General features: G+C 34.3%; 1 protein-coding gene across 1 annotated transcript; it reads right to left on the minus strand.

Annotated features, from left to right (window-relative positions):
- Window positions 1-12,708: 12,708 nt before the first annotated feature.
- LOC110934713 lies at window positions 12,709-13,286 on the minus strand. Its single transcript, XM_022177558.2, has one exon. It carries the CDS (start codon window positions 13,191-13,193, stop codon window positions 12,888-12,890), a length of 306 nt encoding a protein of 101 aa, XP_022033250.1. The 5' UTR covers window positions 13,194-13,286; the 3' UTR covers window positions 12,709-12,887.
- Between the last annotated feature and the right edge of the window lie 4,085 nt (window positions 13,287-17,371).

The following is a 17,371-nucleotide window of genomic DNA, read 5'->3' on the forward strand; positions in this document are numbered from 1 at the left end:
ACTTCTGCTGTATGGAAATACTGACCTAGTCCCCGGATAATGCTTTCTGCAAACGCTTTGAAATATAAGCTCGCCCTCAGCATGCTGACGAAACAATAAAATTGATAGTCACTGCTGTTGTAATTAAAAGATCCTCTAAAGGGGACACACCGAAAGTCGAAGCCGTCATCTCTCTGCGTATACGGAAGTATCGACCTGAGCTCTCACGGCCCTCGCACATAACCCCTTTACAGATATCATCTGTGGTATACTCACCTGTAAGACTGAATATTGGGATCTGGATACGGGAGTATATTCAAGTAGTGGGACACACGGATAAGTTTAAGTATCTAAGACACTAATTGCGTATCTCGAAACAGTTGAAATTTGTGTGAAAATTTAAGAGGACAAACATACTGACAATCTAGGTAAATTGTTTAGAACTTAAAATGAAATCAAGCTTAACGGTGTTGATGATATGTCTCAGAAACTGATATGATCCTCTTGCACAAACTCACAAAAATATTGTCTGTAAATATTTCATTTCTGCATTTTCTCATGTTTTTACATGTGGTGTTAGTTACTTTGTTTTTTTTTTTAAATTCAAAAAGATTTTTGACAACTGGTGTTAAGAAACTGATTTTTGAAATTCAAAGTGCTAAACATGAAGAACAGGTTTGGGAGAGAGTATGTGATGTTGTTAAGTTTGCTTGAAAAGAGTCAGTAAAAGATCCTGAATGCAAGATCATTACTGTAGTTTACCAACAAAGTTTCTAAATTGTTGAAAAGATTTAATCTTTGAAGAAACTTATGTGTGGGTAGAGATTGTGCAGGTAAATGTATGCCAGGTGACTATCCTGTGATGGAATAGAGCCAGGTATCGATCTTGAAGATAAATTTTGAATTTGTGAATTCCAGACTACGATCCCAGCAGATTGAGAGGGGGAGTCTGAAGACACCGTGTCAACATCTGAGAGAGAGGAGTCTGTTGATGATAAAGACAGAGAACGAGGATTCTTGCAATGATAAATTCTTCAGAGGAAGATTGAAGACTGATAAAGACTGTAGGTTGACAATCGAAGACTCGAAGACTCCGTCAACATCCGAGGGGGAGTCTGTTGGTGCACTACGTCTGTCGACTACGTCTTACATCGAGTCTTAGTGTTGTATAGGTTAGACATGGCACGAAATCCTAGAAACATGTGGTTGAATAGGTTTCGCTTATGTGTCAGTGTCTAGGTTTCGCTTATGTGTCAACTGTCATAGTTTCGCTTATATGTCATTAGAATAGTTCCGCTTATGTGGTAAATGAAGTAGTTCCGTTTATACGTACATGTACGTATAAGCGAAACCTGCTCATCTATATATAGAGGGCTGTTCAAGCGAAACTAGTGACATAGTTGTAGGTGTATTCTTCCGGTGAGCCACGAAGTGCTGCCGAAGTGCTGTCAGAACATGTACTGGTGTTATTGATCAATACAACAGCAAGTAAATAGTGAATCCAACTGAAATCGCACCAAATCATTAGTTTCCGCCTCTTGATTTGGATAGGAATTCTTCTGATCGAATCAAACAGGGCCGAACACGATCCTACACCAAACATTGATTATGAATCTTTCGGAAATCACATTTATAACGATGTAGATGTTGAAGAAATATCAAATCCCGAGCCAATTCTTGAAGAAACAATTTATCAATTCAAGATGAAGTGGTTGAAAGATCCTCCTTCAATATAGAAGCAAAAGAAAAACTATGTAGACACACGTGGGGAGTATTCAGGTCAGATGATTAGCTGGGATTTTAACGAGAGGCATATGTTGTGAATGGTTAAGAGAACTGATGGTGTATAATATTTCAAGTGTCGTGCTAAGTCTCTTCGAAGCTTTCCCGGTTGGGATTTACATCATTTAGCTCAAATTGCTCTCAACAACCGTACATCAAATGCAAATGTTAGAAGCAGAGATCCAGTTACCGGTAAACAAATTTACAAAATGGTGTATAAACCGGCTAGATGTTTGAGGAAGACACGTATGTGGGAATTTGATTTGGATTGCTTAAAGGGAATAAGGAGTTGGTATGTAAACGGGAATACAAGTGAAGCAGTGATTACTCGTAAAATGTCTTGGAATAAAGTGTTCATATTTTGTATCCTATGTGGTTGGTGAAAATGAAGATTGAAGATCTGAAGAAGCTAAAGAGACATTCATTACAGTACATAGATGATACTCGAACGTTTTCCATGCAATATATTAGAGTCCTTCAGTTTTGTGTTAAACATGGAGTTTGTGCAAGAAGTGCTTTCTCATTACGTGATTGAAGACAAGTCAACAAATGCTTTTGAAGATTCGAACATTCATCAAGGGGGAGTCTGTAAGTGTACTAAATGTGTTGAAGTGTTGGATGTGACAAACTGGAGAAGAACAAGGGTCTTAGTGTAACATATGGGTTATGCTTGTAAATGAAATATTAGTTCCGAATTAATTGTAAGTTCTGAATTACATGTAATTCGGAACAACTTATTTTGTGTTAATTTGTTTGTCCGTATTATCAAGTGATTATATGGAAGTATATGTTGGTTTCGTATTATTCACTAAGGGGCTGTTTGTTTTTTCCAAGAAGAGTTTCTTGGCCTCTTATGTCTGCGTCGTGCAGACCATGCGCATACATTTGGGTCTGAAGATTGTTCGTTTTCTCGAAGGCTTTTTATCAAAAAAAGTATGCGCATCCTCTTTTTGGTGCAAATGTGGATTGTCCTCTCCTAACCTCTTTTCCTTCCCTATTTTCAAAACACACAGATGCTCCTCCCACAAAAACCATAACCCCTTCTCCTCCTCCCAGTCGCCACCTCCACATCGCCGCCACCTCCCCCACTCTCCACAGCAGCCATCGACCACCCCTCCTCCCTCAACAACCGTCACCAACCACCCCTTCTCCCTCATCAGCCGTCGTCGACCACCCCTCGTCTCAGGGGCAAATTCATGCCTACGTCAGGTGGTGCACGGGCACCCCCTCAGTTTGTGTTTTTACCATGAAAAAAATCCAAAGGCACCCTCTAAAAAAATTGTAAGGCACCCAACAACATGTTTTCAGATTTAGAAGAAGATAAAATTTAAAAACAGATGAGAGGAGTAATTTACGAACTTCTCTGTTTCTTTTGGTTCAACAAGAGTATGGTTGGAAAAGCTCAAGGTTGAAGAAGATGATAGATATAATATCCGAGATTTACATTTTTACCCTTAAAATGGATTGTGACGTTTAATGTATCGATCCATAGCCACAGTTTTCTACTTTAACAATATAAAGTCTAGAGTTTTACTCTACTAGCTACATTCTAATATATATGTTTTAAGTTTTTAGGGTGTAAGGGGCACTCCCCTAAGAGGGGAGTCCCCTCTCTTACGCACACCCAATCAGGTTATGCCACGTCAACTCCCCTCTTAAATTCCCCTCACACCTCAATTTGATGGCGGCACTCCCCTCTTAGGTGACTTGTTTTTTTATTAAAAAAAAAAGTTTTCATTGGTTGATTGAATGGGGCCCACCTTCTCTCTCCTCCCCTCTCTTCGGTGCCTCCTCATCGAACATGCTCCCCGATTTCACTACCCGCCTGGATGGCGGCACCTCCCCTATCGGCAAAATCATTCACCGCACGGGGTCACCGAAGGTGCCCTGGGTGCCCTTATATATTGCTTTAATATAATAAACCATATGAATTATCTTTTCATTATCAAGTTATTATACATTATCAAATTTAATTAATTTCAGTTCAATTATTTTATTTTATTATCTTTTATATATCTTTTTATTGTTATGTATCTTTTTATTATGTTGTTTATTTATACTTCAGTTTATTTCAGCAGCTTGCATAAGTTAATAAACAAACAGTCTTTTTCTTACAGACTGCAGATGTTTGGTCGACATCTTCTGCTACAGATGTCTGCAGACGTGGTCCACAGACTGTAGATGTTTTACCTCTGAAAAACAAACAGCACCTTAGACTATAAATAGGGTTTGATTTATTTAATATGTAGAACTTTTAAGCAGTTTGTAGATCTGAAATAATTCTGTATTCACTATGTGTTAAATACAAATTGCAATTTGGATTGAAATCTTCTGTTTATACTATTTCTTATTGATCACTTGTACAGCATGAATATGTATTAGTTTACGCATGTTACATAAGATAGTTTTTCGAGATAGATCCTATTTAGTGAGAGGTTAGATATTCAACTTGAAAAAAGTCTTCTTTGTCTTCCCATCTTCACATTGAAAATACTCTCTCCTTAAATTATGTTATTTCTTTGTTTAGATCATGCGTAGTGGTAAGGGTAAATAATGTCTTCACCTTTGAGTGTCTTTCGTCATGTGGCAGGCTAGTCAGCAAGGGGCATTATTAGGCGTTTTTTAAAATGGGTGTAGTAGGGATATGGATATTATGTTAAATAGGGGTGTAAAAAGTTAAATAAAAAAAGTAACCTAAAAAGAGGATTTGCTAAGAAAAAGAGAAATACATGTAATTTCCTACATATACAAAAAGAAGTTAGGGGAATAGTGTCACGCTACATATACAAAAAGAAGTTAGGGGAATAGTGCTACGCAGCTGCGTGACACTTCCCTATTAGACCAGCCGTTTTATTATTTTATATTCGTTTTAAAATTAGGGTTTCGTTTTTAATTTAAAATAAAATTACGTTTTTGCCCCCACTTCAAAATAAAATTATGTTTTTGTCCCTCGCTCAAAATTACGATTTTGCCCTCGGTTCAAAATTATGATTTTATCCCCAGATTACAATTAAAATTTTGGCCCCAGTTCAAAATAAATTTTTGCTTTTGCCCCAAACTAAAAATGACGATTTTGCATTTTTACCCCGTTTCAATGTTTTTGCCTGGTTCAAAATAAGGAATGCTTTTACCCCCCAATTCAAAATTACGATTTTGTGCCAGTTGAAATTAAAAATATAGTTTTGTCCCCAGCTTAAAGTTATGATTTTGTCCTTAGTGCATAGTTATATTACGATTTTGTATCTGGTTCAAATTTGTAGTATTGCCATCACGTTAACTTTTGGCAAATTACGATTTTACCCAACTCAACAAATACAACTTTGCCCTTAGTTCAAATTACAGTATTGCTATCGTTTTAGTTTTTTTTAGCAAAACTATAAGAGTGTTTTTTTTTAATTGGTTGACTAGATTTAATTTTTTTTCCATGTGAATGAGCTGCCTAACACTCGCTCATTAATCCTGACAAACTACAGTTTTGCCCTGAGCTCAGAACTACGATCTTGTCATCGTTTTAGTTTTTTTCCCTAACAAAACTATAATAGTGTTTTTTAATCGATTGAGAATTATTCGACTATCGCCCCGCAACGCGGGCGGGTCATCAACTAGTTGGCCAACAATTTGCTCTTTAACGTGATTCAAAGAACGGCATGGCCGGCTAAAGGCAGGTGCCGGATGGGCCTGAGAACAGGGCCCAAATTGTTATAGGGCCCAAAAATTTTTTTACTTTTTTTATATATATAAAAGCAATAACCCAAATCAATACAGGGCCCAAACTATTGTTAAAACCCAATTATTAACCGATAACAATAACCCAACCCAATTAAAACCCAATTGCCGCCCACATCAGTACAGGAAACAAAACGTCGCGGTTGCACCAAGGGATTTCTGATCGAACAGTAACAGTTTCATCGCATTATTGCCAGATTCGAAAATCGCAATATCAGTTTCATCGCAGTATAGCCATTCATCGTCATCGCAGCACTGCCTTTAGCCGGCCCTGATCTGATCATTCAATCATCATTATCGCAGCACTGCAGTAGGAGGTATAATTGTACAAATTTTAACTTATTAGCCTGATTTCATATGTGATTCATTGATTCTGATTGATTTCATAATTCATATGTTGATTGTTGAGGTATAAATGTGATTCTGATTTCATATATGATAAAACTTTGTTTGATGTTTAATTATACTTTAAATGTATTTGTATTAGACTTCGTGTGAATTGTGATTTAAAAAAGAAACTGATTAATGGAAACAAGTCATTTTACGGATTGTTGAAATTTGTTGCAAAATATGGCTTAACGTTTCGTGGGTCAAAGGAGAAGTTGTATCAAAAAGGCTTAGCAAGTAAGTTCGATACTTTTGATCATTTTTGTTACACTATTTTTGTTAATTTGTTTTATCTATTTCATAACAATTATCGTAGTATTATGAGTTTTTAGTATTTATATATTTGATTGAATGATCAATGAGTTTATATTATATGAAGATTTGCGAAGAAGGCCCAAATTTTTTATCTCCAACAGGGCCAAATTTTTTTTTGTGATTTTCGGAGACGGCCCTGAAGAACGGTCTTAGTCACCTCTTAAAATTAGTTGTATTGTTTTCCCAACTGTTACCCAGTTTTCAATGATAAAAATAGAAGTATTTTCCTTCTTCTACACACAAGAACCACATTTTCAACTTGTTGGAAATCGCAAATATAATCCCTAAAATCATGTTACTTTCGTGTATTTTATTATTTATTTTGTTTCATTATCTCGTCACTTGAGTGAGTTTGTGTCTTTCTATAAATATTTTTATATATCCTTGTTATTTCATAGAAACTAGGATTGTGACCCGCCGCAATGCGGCGGAGATTCTTTAATTATAACTAAGTCAATCTAGGATCCATACATTATATTAAACCTGTCAAACGGGGAAAAAATAGACGATGTAAAAACGTTCACCCACACACGCACGTTACGTCGTGTTAACTCGCAAAATTTAGAACGAAAAGTAAAAACGTTAAGCAAAAGACGCACGTTGCGATGTGGTAAGTCACAAAATTTAGAACCAATCATAAAGTAAAAAATTTGCGGAAAATGAAAACTATAAAGGATCAAAGTTGAAAGTAAAAAAAGTTATGAGAATAGATTACAAAAGATAAAAAGTTTGGGTTAAAATTAAAAAAAAAACAAATACTTGGGGCTAAAAGTAATTTATGAAATACTTTTGGGTGAAAAGTAAAAAAAATCAGTTTTTTTTTGGAAAACCCCCAAAGCCAACGTTACGACAACCATATGCATAACCATTTTTTCTTTGAAACCCCCAAAGCACACCCCGTGTTGCGGCGGGGCGTAAAACGGTGTGTCAAATAGTACTAATGTCACACAACCATCATCGACCACCAACAGTGACTCGACCTAGGATATGCGTGTTGCGACGAAGCTGTCAAACATGGAAAAATAGAGGTAAAAACGTTGAACCATACATGCACGTTGCGTCATATTAACTCGAAAAATTTAGAACTATACGTAAAACGAAAATTTGCGAAAGATAATAAGTATAAGTGACAAAAGTTGCGAAGTTAAATTGCAAATAATGAAAAGTTTTGGGTTAAAGTTAAAAAAAACAAATTATGTAGGGTTAAGATTGAAAAAGGTAAAAACCTTTTGGTTAAAAATAAAAAAGCAATTCTTTTTTTTTAATAACTCACAAAGCATAATGTACAAGTTGTTATGCACAAAAAACTTGCAAACTTATATATGGAATAATAGCTTTCTTATGAAACTATTACATCAATATACTCATAATAGCAACCTTAATTGAACACTATGGTGTGAATTTGTCATTCTACACTAAACTACTACACATATTAGATATGAAATTTGTTAGTTGTAGTCGATTCAGTCATTCAAAATTATGTTTTATTGATGGATGGCACAGTGGCGTATTTAAAAAATTTTCATAGGGGTAACGTTTAAAAAAAAAGTAATGAAATCAAAAAAACGTCAATTTTTTTAAAAATTTACACCATCGCCGGAGCAACAAGGGGTAATGCAGGCTACCCCTTATTATAAGATAGATCTGCCCTTGGGTTGGCATGTTTCAATTTTTGAATGTTCCGAGTTGCATTTTTACCGAGTCAGTTCACTGAAATTAACAGTAACTGACTAGCATTACGATAATAATTTACAATTTAGTATTGAAAAAATACGCACACAATTGTAATAACCTACACATTATTGATTATTTCGATTCAACTCACACTAACCCAAACAATCAAAATAACCATTATTTTTCTTTTTGGCTTATTGTGTCATTTGGTACATGCATATGTGATATTATTTAATATTATAACGTACAATATAACACATAAATCTTTTTTTTATCTAAATGGATGGGTATTTAAAAATGGTTGATTAATGGTAAAAGTCAGAACATATATATGTATAGGTGAATCCAGTTTATTTGCTCTAGACTTTTAAATCTAAAGTAACATATAAAATAGATTTAAAGTTACATGAATTTTCTCTGTATCAACCGTAATGTGATTTTCGGATTAGTATGACTAGCACCATATTCAAGTTTGCTCTATAAAACACATTTAATTGTTTCTGAAAGACGACGTAAGATTTGAACCAAAAACCTTTCAACCAAAGTGTTCATAAACGCTTAGCCTTTGCCAATTAACCACCAACCTTATTGGTCGTTTCACACTTATTATATACATAAAAATAAGAGTAAATTACGTTTTTGGCCCTTTTAGTTATATCAGTTTTACTATATTAGCCCAAAATAAGATATTTTAACATATGTGCCCTCATGGTCTCTATAACTAACTATTTTGGCCCCTGAGTCTAACTCAACCCCAAACTCTGGTTAATTATTAGACACATGACATGCACATGATGAGTATAATGGTAATTTATCACTTTCCTTATTTCTTTTTAACCCAAATGTGTAGATATATTGATCAAAACCCCTTCTCTCTCACCTTCATCCCCAAAACCCTCTTCAATCCTACTCTCTACCAAACATTTTAACCAAAACCCTCTTCAATCAGAACTGAATCAAACATTTTAACCAAATTCCTCAAAACCACAACACAAGCATTAAATTCCAGCATCAAACATTAACAAATCAGTGTTTGTGTTCGAATTCCAGCATCAAACATTAACAAATCCGATTCGATTCTAGCATCAAACGTTAACAAATCCGATTCAAATCAAACGTTAACAGATCTGGTGATTCAGATTCAGATTCGTTAAACCACCACCATCAGCATCGTTTGGCACGACCCTGTTTGTATTTTGAAGATTATAAGATTGCGTTGAACATCAAAATGTCAGATTAAGAAAAGAGCAACTTAAATGCAAAAAATAAATAAATAAACAAACAGTTATAGATAGATGATTAAAAAAAGCAATTATAGAATACATGATTCAACATGAAAAACATAGAGATTTGTAAATATTGAAATGGTTGTTTAAAGATTAAATAAAAACAAAAATGTCAGATTAAGAAAAGAGCAACTTTCCTATTTTTTTCCAAGGTCTTGCCATCATTGCACATTCGGTGTCCATCACTTAGTATCAGATTTTAGACATTCAGTAGCACAATAATTGTACAGATCCGTTTATATGCACCTATTGGCTACTAAATTACCAAGAATGGAAGCAACATCTGCATTATATGGAACATCAAGTAAAGAATCACAACCATGAGAAATGTCGAGCAGCGCAAGAAGTTGATAAAACCGACTCGATCTGGTGTTTTGCAGTAAACAGACATCTATTATGTGTGGTGAAAATGGAGATAAAGTGTGTGTTGTAGAAAAAAATAGGGAAGATGTGGTAGGGTTTTGAGAAAGTGAAAAGGGGAAGGGTAGAGAGCTGCATATGATGATGAAAATAGATTTAAAGGGGAGACGAAATTACAAAAATACCCTTGTACTAGAGTTAGAGGTGGAGTTAGACTTAGGGGCCAAAATAGTTAGTTATAGAGACCATGGGGGCACAAGTGTTTTGTGAACTTTTCTAAAGAAATAATACAAAATTATCTCAGTTTTGTTCTTAATCCAGAACTAAGAAACTCTTACGATAAAATCTTAGAAAAAAAGGAGTAAACTGTCAAAATGGTTCCTGAGATTTGGTGACTTTTGTCACATTAGTCCAAAACTCAAACCTTTTTGAATCTGAGTACCTATTGTTTCAATTTTGTTGTCATTTTCATTCAAAAGCAAAATCTGGTCAGTTTTTCGGTTAATATCCAGCTTTTTTTGTCTTTTCTCTCCTTTTTAATGAATGGAAAAATGCTCAGAATTTTTTTAATCTATTATAATAAGACGTTAAAAAGACCATTTTGCCTTTTATTAAAAGGGTGGAAAAAGACAAAAAAAACTAAATATTAACTGAAAATTTTGACTAAATTTTGATTTTGGATGAAAATGACAAAAAAAAAAAAGAGTTAAATGCCATTTTAGTCCCTGTGGTTTGGGCCATTTTGCCAGTTTAGTCCAAAGGTTTCATTTTTAACATGTGGGTTCAAAAAGGTTTCACAGTTGCCATTTTAGTCCACTGGGTTAATTTCATCCATTTTTTCTGTTAACGAAAAGGCCAATTCGGTTATTTTATATGTAATTCTGTTAACTAGAAGGGCAAATCAGCCTTATAAAATGACCGAATTGGGCTTCTCGTTAACAGAAAAAATGAATGAAGGTAACCCAGTGGACTAAAATGGCAACTGTGAAACCTTTTTGGACCCACAGGTTAAAAATGAAACCTTTGGACTAAACTGGCAAATTGACTCAAACCACAGGGACGAAAATGGTATTTAACTCAAAAAAAATTGAAACCACATAGACCGAGATTTAAAAGCATTGAATTTTAAATTAATATGGAAAAAGTGACCAAATCTCAGAAACCATTTCTACAGTTTACTCAAAAAAAGAAGAATACATGTTTACATTCAGCCTAGACGGCTGAAAATTAACATTTGACAATTATATGTTGTCTGACCAATGAACCCATAAATTTGACAATTATAAGTTGTCTGACCAATGAACCCATAAATTACATAAACTAGTGGTATTTTTCCGCGCTTCGCGGCGGATTTTGGTTGTATCAGTTTGTTTCATTACAGTATAAGTACGATACTAACACTCGGTTTATCAATCGACACATGATTTACATCAATCAAAAACAATAAAAACAAATATCGATATCCGTTTCGGTATCGTTTGATCGGTATTGGTTATCAAAATCTTGAAAAAAAGTTTAAGTGTTCCAGTCCATGAGTGTCAAGTATCCAATCGACTAATCAGGGACAATCACTAATTCCTAGCCTTGTTAAATCAAATATATATTTTATTAATATATTGATATATTATTTTAAATAAAGTATAAAAATTAAATAAATTTGAATTGATGAACCACTATCGATATCTGTTTCGGTATCGTTTGATCGGTATTGGTTATCAAAATCTTGAAAAAAAGTTTAAGTGTTCCAGTCCATGAGTGTCAAGTATCCAATCGACTAATCAGACTAATCAGGGACAACCACTAATTCCTAGCCTTGTTAAATCAAATATATATTTTACTAGGTTATAACCCCGTGTATTACACGGGTTGAATAAATGAATTTTACATACCAAATAATAAAACATTATCTTTTTAAAAGCCTCCTTTATTGCACGAGTTGAAGAAATGTAATTTTATATATTAAATAACAAAATAAGTTATATCTATAAAAACCATATGTATTGTACGGGATAAATAAATGTAATATTATATACCAAATAATAAAAAAATTATATCTTTAAAACCATTGTATTACACGGGTTGAATAAATGTAATATTGTTTACCAAATAATAAAAAGTTATATTTTTAAAAACCCCCATGTATTACATCGGTTGAATAAATATGATTTAATATATCAAATAATAAAAAAAAATATTTAAAAAAATTAACGGATTTTTTTATATTTAAAGTATGATAAGATTGAATATTAATCTGAACTAACGGATTTTTTTATATTTAAAGTAGGATAAGATTGAATGTTAATCTTTATTTATTTAGTTAATATAAGATTGAAAAATCATATGATTGAATAGGTGGGGAGGTTGTTTGATGATAAATCGGTTAACCGAATTAAATGATAAAGATAATAGAAACACGTAACCCCAGGCCAGCGTTCCACGCTAAGCACTATTGCCATGCCAAACAACACCCACCAAAACGCTAACCCAGGGTGATGTACACAACGTTAAAGGGCCAACAACGCCCCTTGCCACGCCCACACCCACTACCCTTATCAAGAAATCATGTATATATTTAATTTATTTGATGTCATGATCATACATCCACATCCACATCCACTATGCCTGATGTATTTCATTTAACCCCATCAAAGTTTTCCTACACAAATAACTCATCTGATTTCGTGGTCATTAACAAATTGAGTTGACATAATTCAATACATACGTGATATTTTTTGATGTTAGGTAGATTCTTTTTTTAATTATTTGAAAGTTAATATCAACTTTAGAATTCGTATGAATTCTTATTAGCTTTGATTAAATATTATTGATAATAAAAATTTGTATTAGATTAGATTTTTGATTTGATTAAATATTATTAATAATAAGAATTTGTATTAATTTAGATTAAATATTATTATTATTAGTATTATTAATAATTTTAATCAATTAAATGAGAGAATGACAAGTGTCCAAAAACAGGTTTCTTTTATTATATAGTATAGATTAATATATTGATATATTATTTTAAATAAAGTATAAAAATTAAATAAATTTGAATTAATGAACCACTGTTCATGGAAACTTCTCATTAATATGTATAATATATTTTATCTCCATCTTTACTAAAGATATCCGATTAATCGGCATTATTTAAAACTTTTAAGTGTTAGACGAAAAAAAGATCAGATAAGCATTCGACTTCACATGTTAAATACTCTTAACTAGATCCATCATAATTTACAAACCCATAAACCAATTCAAGTTCTTACTACTACAAGATCAAATCATCAACTCCTAGTACAATAAACTAACATAAATATAAAACTAAAATAATAATAATTAAATTAAAAAAAAAAACAAAGAAACAGTTGCATTCTTCTACCAGAAACAAAGAGAGTTGCTATGATGATTCAAACGAACAAACCGTTTCCTCCGAAACCCATAAAACAACCCATGGCGGAGCCTGAACCAGATCATTTTCTGGATCTTCCTGGCGGATCGAAGCTTGACCCATATCAGTTTCTTGACCCGAAACAGAGATCTCTTCACCCTTTGACCAGTGCTTTGTTTCCTGCTAAACTGGTAACTTCTGAGAAATAACTGCCTCTTCTCCACCTCTGTAATGGCAGTGTACGGACCCGAACCCATACCCGTAAAGGATTCGCTCCTGAAAATGGGATTCATGTGTGATTCGAGAGAGAGAGAGAGAGAGAGAGATGGAAGGAGGGGGTAGTTTTTATAAGGAAGTGGGAAAGGGAAAAGCAGATGGGTGGGGGTGGGTTGGTTGCTTTTGTTTCTCACTGTGATGATTTATATAATTTATTATGATCAATTCTTTTTTACATCTTTTTTTTTTTGTAATATTTTATTGTACGTAGTAAAATGTGTTATTGTATATTTTTTATGACTTTTTAGATAGAATATTCATATCTTGCTATATAAGTTTTCATAAACAGGGTCCAGGGCCGGTTTTGGGCCCGGCAAACCCGTGCCGACGCCCGAGGCCCAAAATTTCAAAGGGCCCGAAAAATATTTATAAGCTTGTATATATTTATTAAATTATATATTTAGTATATTCATCCATTTAAAATGCAAAACATATTGGTGGTGTAGTGGCAAAAACCATCTTAGAATAATGTAAAGGTCTCAAGTTCAAATCTTTGCTCCATCACTAAGTTTTTATTTTTGTAATTCATTTACCCTTAACCATAATTTTGGGCCCAATTTTTTTCGTCGCCCGAGGCCTAAATTTTTTCAAGAGTTTTCGGGGACGGCTCTGACAGGGTCACATGTTAAACTGCTTTCTAAACGTAGGAAATTTTATATATAGTTTAAAACTTTAATATATGAATGTATAACTAAAGTCAAATCTAAAATGTAGACCTATTTTGTGTAGTTTTACAAAATAAATAAAATAAAAAGCTCTTAAATCTATCTATGTCTATTTTTTATGCTATTTTTTTATATAATAAATGAAAATATTTGAGGACACGTGACACTTTTCTAGTACTTTACTAGTCTTATTTTCTTATATATCTCTTCTTCTAATCTATTAAATAATAATAAATCCTATTTTTCTCTGCTTTTAGAACTATTTAATATCGTATAAATGATGGGTTTTTAATTAAACAAAATATAAGAAAATTCGCAATTAAAATACCATATTCACCTTTTAAGGACCTCATTGATCCGTCTGATTTCTCATATATATTTCTAATCAATTAAATAACACATTTTATGCACTCAAAAATATGGGTTAGGAGATGATGAAACACCGATTAACACCAAGGTTAACCGGTGGGGTTAATTCTTTTATGGGTTCAACCTCTTTCCTTACTCGCGATAATGACTCGAAACCTGCAAAACAGTAACCACCGTCAGACTCGTTAAGAGGGGGAGAAAGGGGATTTCCCTCTTAACCAGGCTCCGGCGTGAGAATAAGTACTGTTCTGGGAAAAATAAACAGTGTGTGTATAGAGTGAGTATAGAGTGTAAAGATCCTGAACCTGAATGATGAAGGGTCTTATTTATAGCCGAAGGGTGAGGGAAGGAGGAGCAGTTGTGCCAGCTGTGGGTGCGTGCCAGCTGTCCGACCAAGGGGAATATCCTCTTGGTCTGCTCTATCACGGCAGGTGTAGTGATACACGTGGCATTCTTTCATTTGCCCGTGCTGGAGAACTCGTACCGGTGTTGTCAGCTCTGCCCCCTGATTCGCCGCAGGCCTATGTGGCCTTCTGCGAGTGGTGACACGTGTTGTCCTTTTTGTCTGGTAGAGCATCTTTGGTGCCACCTTCAATTCTTCCAGAAGCTTCTAGTCCGTGGCGTTTATTTTGTAAAGTTATGAACTAGCCTCGAGGCCTAGTTCGGTTTTTAACAGGGCGGTCTTTTGATTTTTGAATTTTCCTTTTGGCGGTCATTTGTTTGGGTGACCGTCGGTCGTTTTTACCCTTTTGACGTGACGTTTGGTGTGCGTCATCAGAGTGACGTGTCTCCTTCTTATTGGGGAGAGTTTGCTTCCCTATAAAAGGAGAGAGAAAAGTAAAAACTCAATTTTACTTTTTACTCTTCTTCTTCCTGACTCCTCTTCTCTGTTTCGCTCTCATCTATCTTCATCGAATCGCCATTTTTATCGGGTTCGTTTTACTCTTCAATATGGCTAACAAGAATAACATGTCTGCGTGTTTTAATAATTTGAACCAATCGGGTGTTGAAATCCCAACTTCCCTTAAACCGGTCCTTCCTGAGAAGAATATGACCATTTATCTGTAACACTCGTCTTATTTATTCATCATTTTATTATAAGATACGCATTTTTTTCAAAACCAAAATGCTTAATTAACATAACTTAGTTAATAAGTTAGGATGTACATCATTATAGTTTTAAAACATAACTAACTAGCTATTTAAAACATTCGATAATCAGTAGTGTTTACAAACAGACATTGTTTAAGATAAAACTATATTAGCGCGGAAGCTGCAAAATTTGGTGTTCGATTCTTGCGTCTTTGCTTGATCGGCATCCAAGATGAAATGAGCATTATCTAAGGTCAAAACCGTATCAAATGTTAGTTTTGACAAATTTATAAATAGTATAAACTAGCCCCAATAGCATACACATAGCAAAAAAAATAAAAATCTTGGTTTTTGGTCTGTCACGCCAGACTCAAGAATGACCTTCGCGTCGCCAGAATTGAGTTGCCCCGTCGCGTGGCGCAGGGGAGTGCGTTTTCCAGCAGGTCCAGTTTTTGGACCTGCATATTTGCCCAGCTCCGAATTTTGTTAAAAATCTAACTTTAAACTAGCATAACTCTTCACTCGCTTGTCCGTTTTGGTCGATTCTTTTTCCTATGCATCCGTAATAAAATTATGGATCCAATCACACAAATTTCACATAATGAAACCCGGTTTACGAACAATGGTTCACAAAATCCGAGTTTCGGTTATTCGACCCATTAGCTATGTGGGCATAATACCATTATTCATTTCTAAGGCGTACTAGACATAATTGCCCAAATCCCCGGGCTTGTAAATCTAGGCGTATCCGTGCCATTCAATGGCTTTACGCTCACATTAGAATTTCATGCTTGTTTTCACAAAATTCAAGCATACCGTTTCAAGCAACACTTATAATGGATTTCTATCATTTGACCCGATATCTCAGGTTCGTAAAACTTAAATTAGCACAACCAATACATTGGTGTATTATTATCCGACACTAGCACAATATGAGACTTTCAAGTCTCTACACACATGATCGTTATAAAGGCATAATTTTGACCCGTTTGGTTGTCGAGTGAAGACCATCACTTTAATGACAATCTAAACCATTTCCAATCATCATTTTGACCCGTTTGATTGTCGAGTGAGCTTCGCCACTTCAATGACACATCAAACGCGTATGTTACACTATGACACCATTAACGCACTAATTTCTTACATTTATGCATAATATCACGGGACTAAAGTCACGTACCTTTAGAGCACCCCCTTCAAGCGTGTATCCCCTCCGGCTTGTCCATTCGAAGATCCGAATTCTTTGCCCAAGAGTTCAATTCACAACCAATTTAGAACTCTTTTCGTAATCTTTAACGCATAATTCACTATAAAAAATCAAACATGCGTTTCCATTCGATTTCTACATTTTAATCCTCACTTAGGCATTTTAACGAACACCCAACGGATCTAATTTTTAAATAGCTAGAATCAAGTTCATGACTTGTTATTTTTATAATTTCAATCACATATTTTGATTTCTTCATGTCATGCATGCATACAATCATCAAGATTATCATAGAGAAATCAAGAATTACTACTTTTGACGGTCACAATTCTTGTGTTCATCCTACCATGTAAAACCTATATAACCTATGAATGAATATTCATAAATTTCATAATTTTGAGCATAATCACAACTAGTTATCATCTAAGATTCAATCCTAGACTTGTTTCCATGACAATATCTATCTATTCATCACAATTTCTGTCACACCCTGGCTTTGCGGAAGCGTGGTTAATTTGGCGTGACTTCTTAATACCATAGCTTAATCATAACAAAGCTATATGAATTAAAAATATGTAAGATCATCCATTAAGTTTTGAAAACCAAATACAATACCATTGTTTTAACGGGAAAACACCCTATCAACCATAACCTTGTTCGACAAACATTACAACCTCAAACATAACATAAACATGGTCTAAGGACTGTGACTTGTCCAGGAAAGAGTCACACTCCCTAAACCCCGGATGACCTTGGTGACTAGTGCAGCGGGAAAACGTGCCATACCGTGCCAGATCTTTTAGTTCCCTGAAATACATGTAAGTTGAAAAATCAACAATAATGTTGAGCGAGTTCATGCGTT

The sequence above is a fragment of the Helianthus annuus genome, chromosome 4, assembly GCF_002127325.2.
Source record: "Helianthus annuus cultivar XRQ/B chromosome 4, HanXRQr2.0-SUNRISE, whole genome shotgun sequence".
In the NCBI taxonomy this organism is placed as follows: domain Eukaryota; kingdom Viridiplantae; phylum Streptophyta; class Magnoliopsida; order Asterales; family Asteraceae; genus Helianthus; species Helianthus annuus.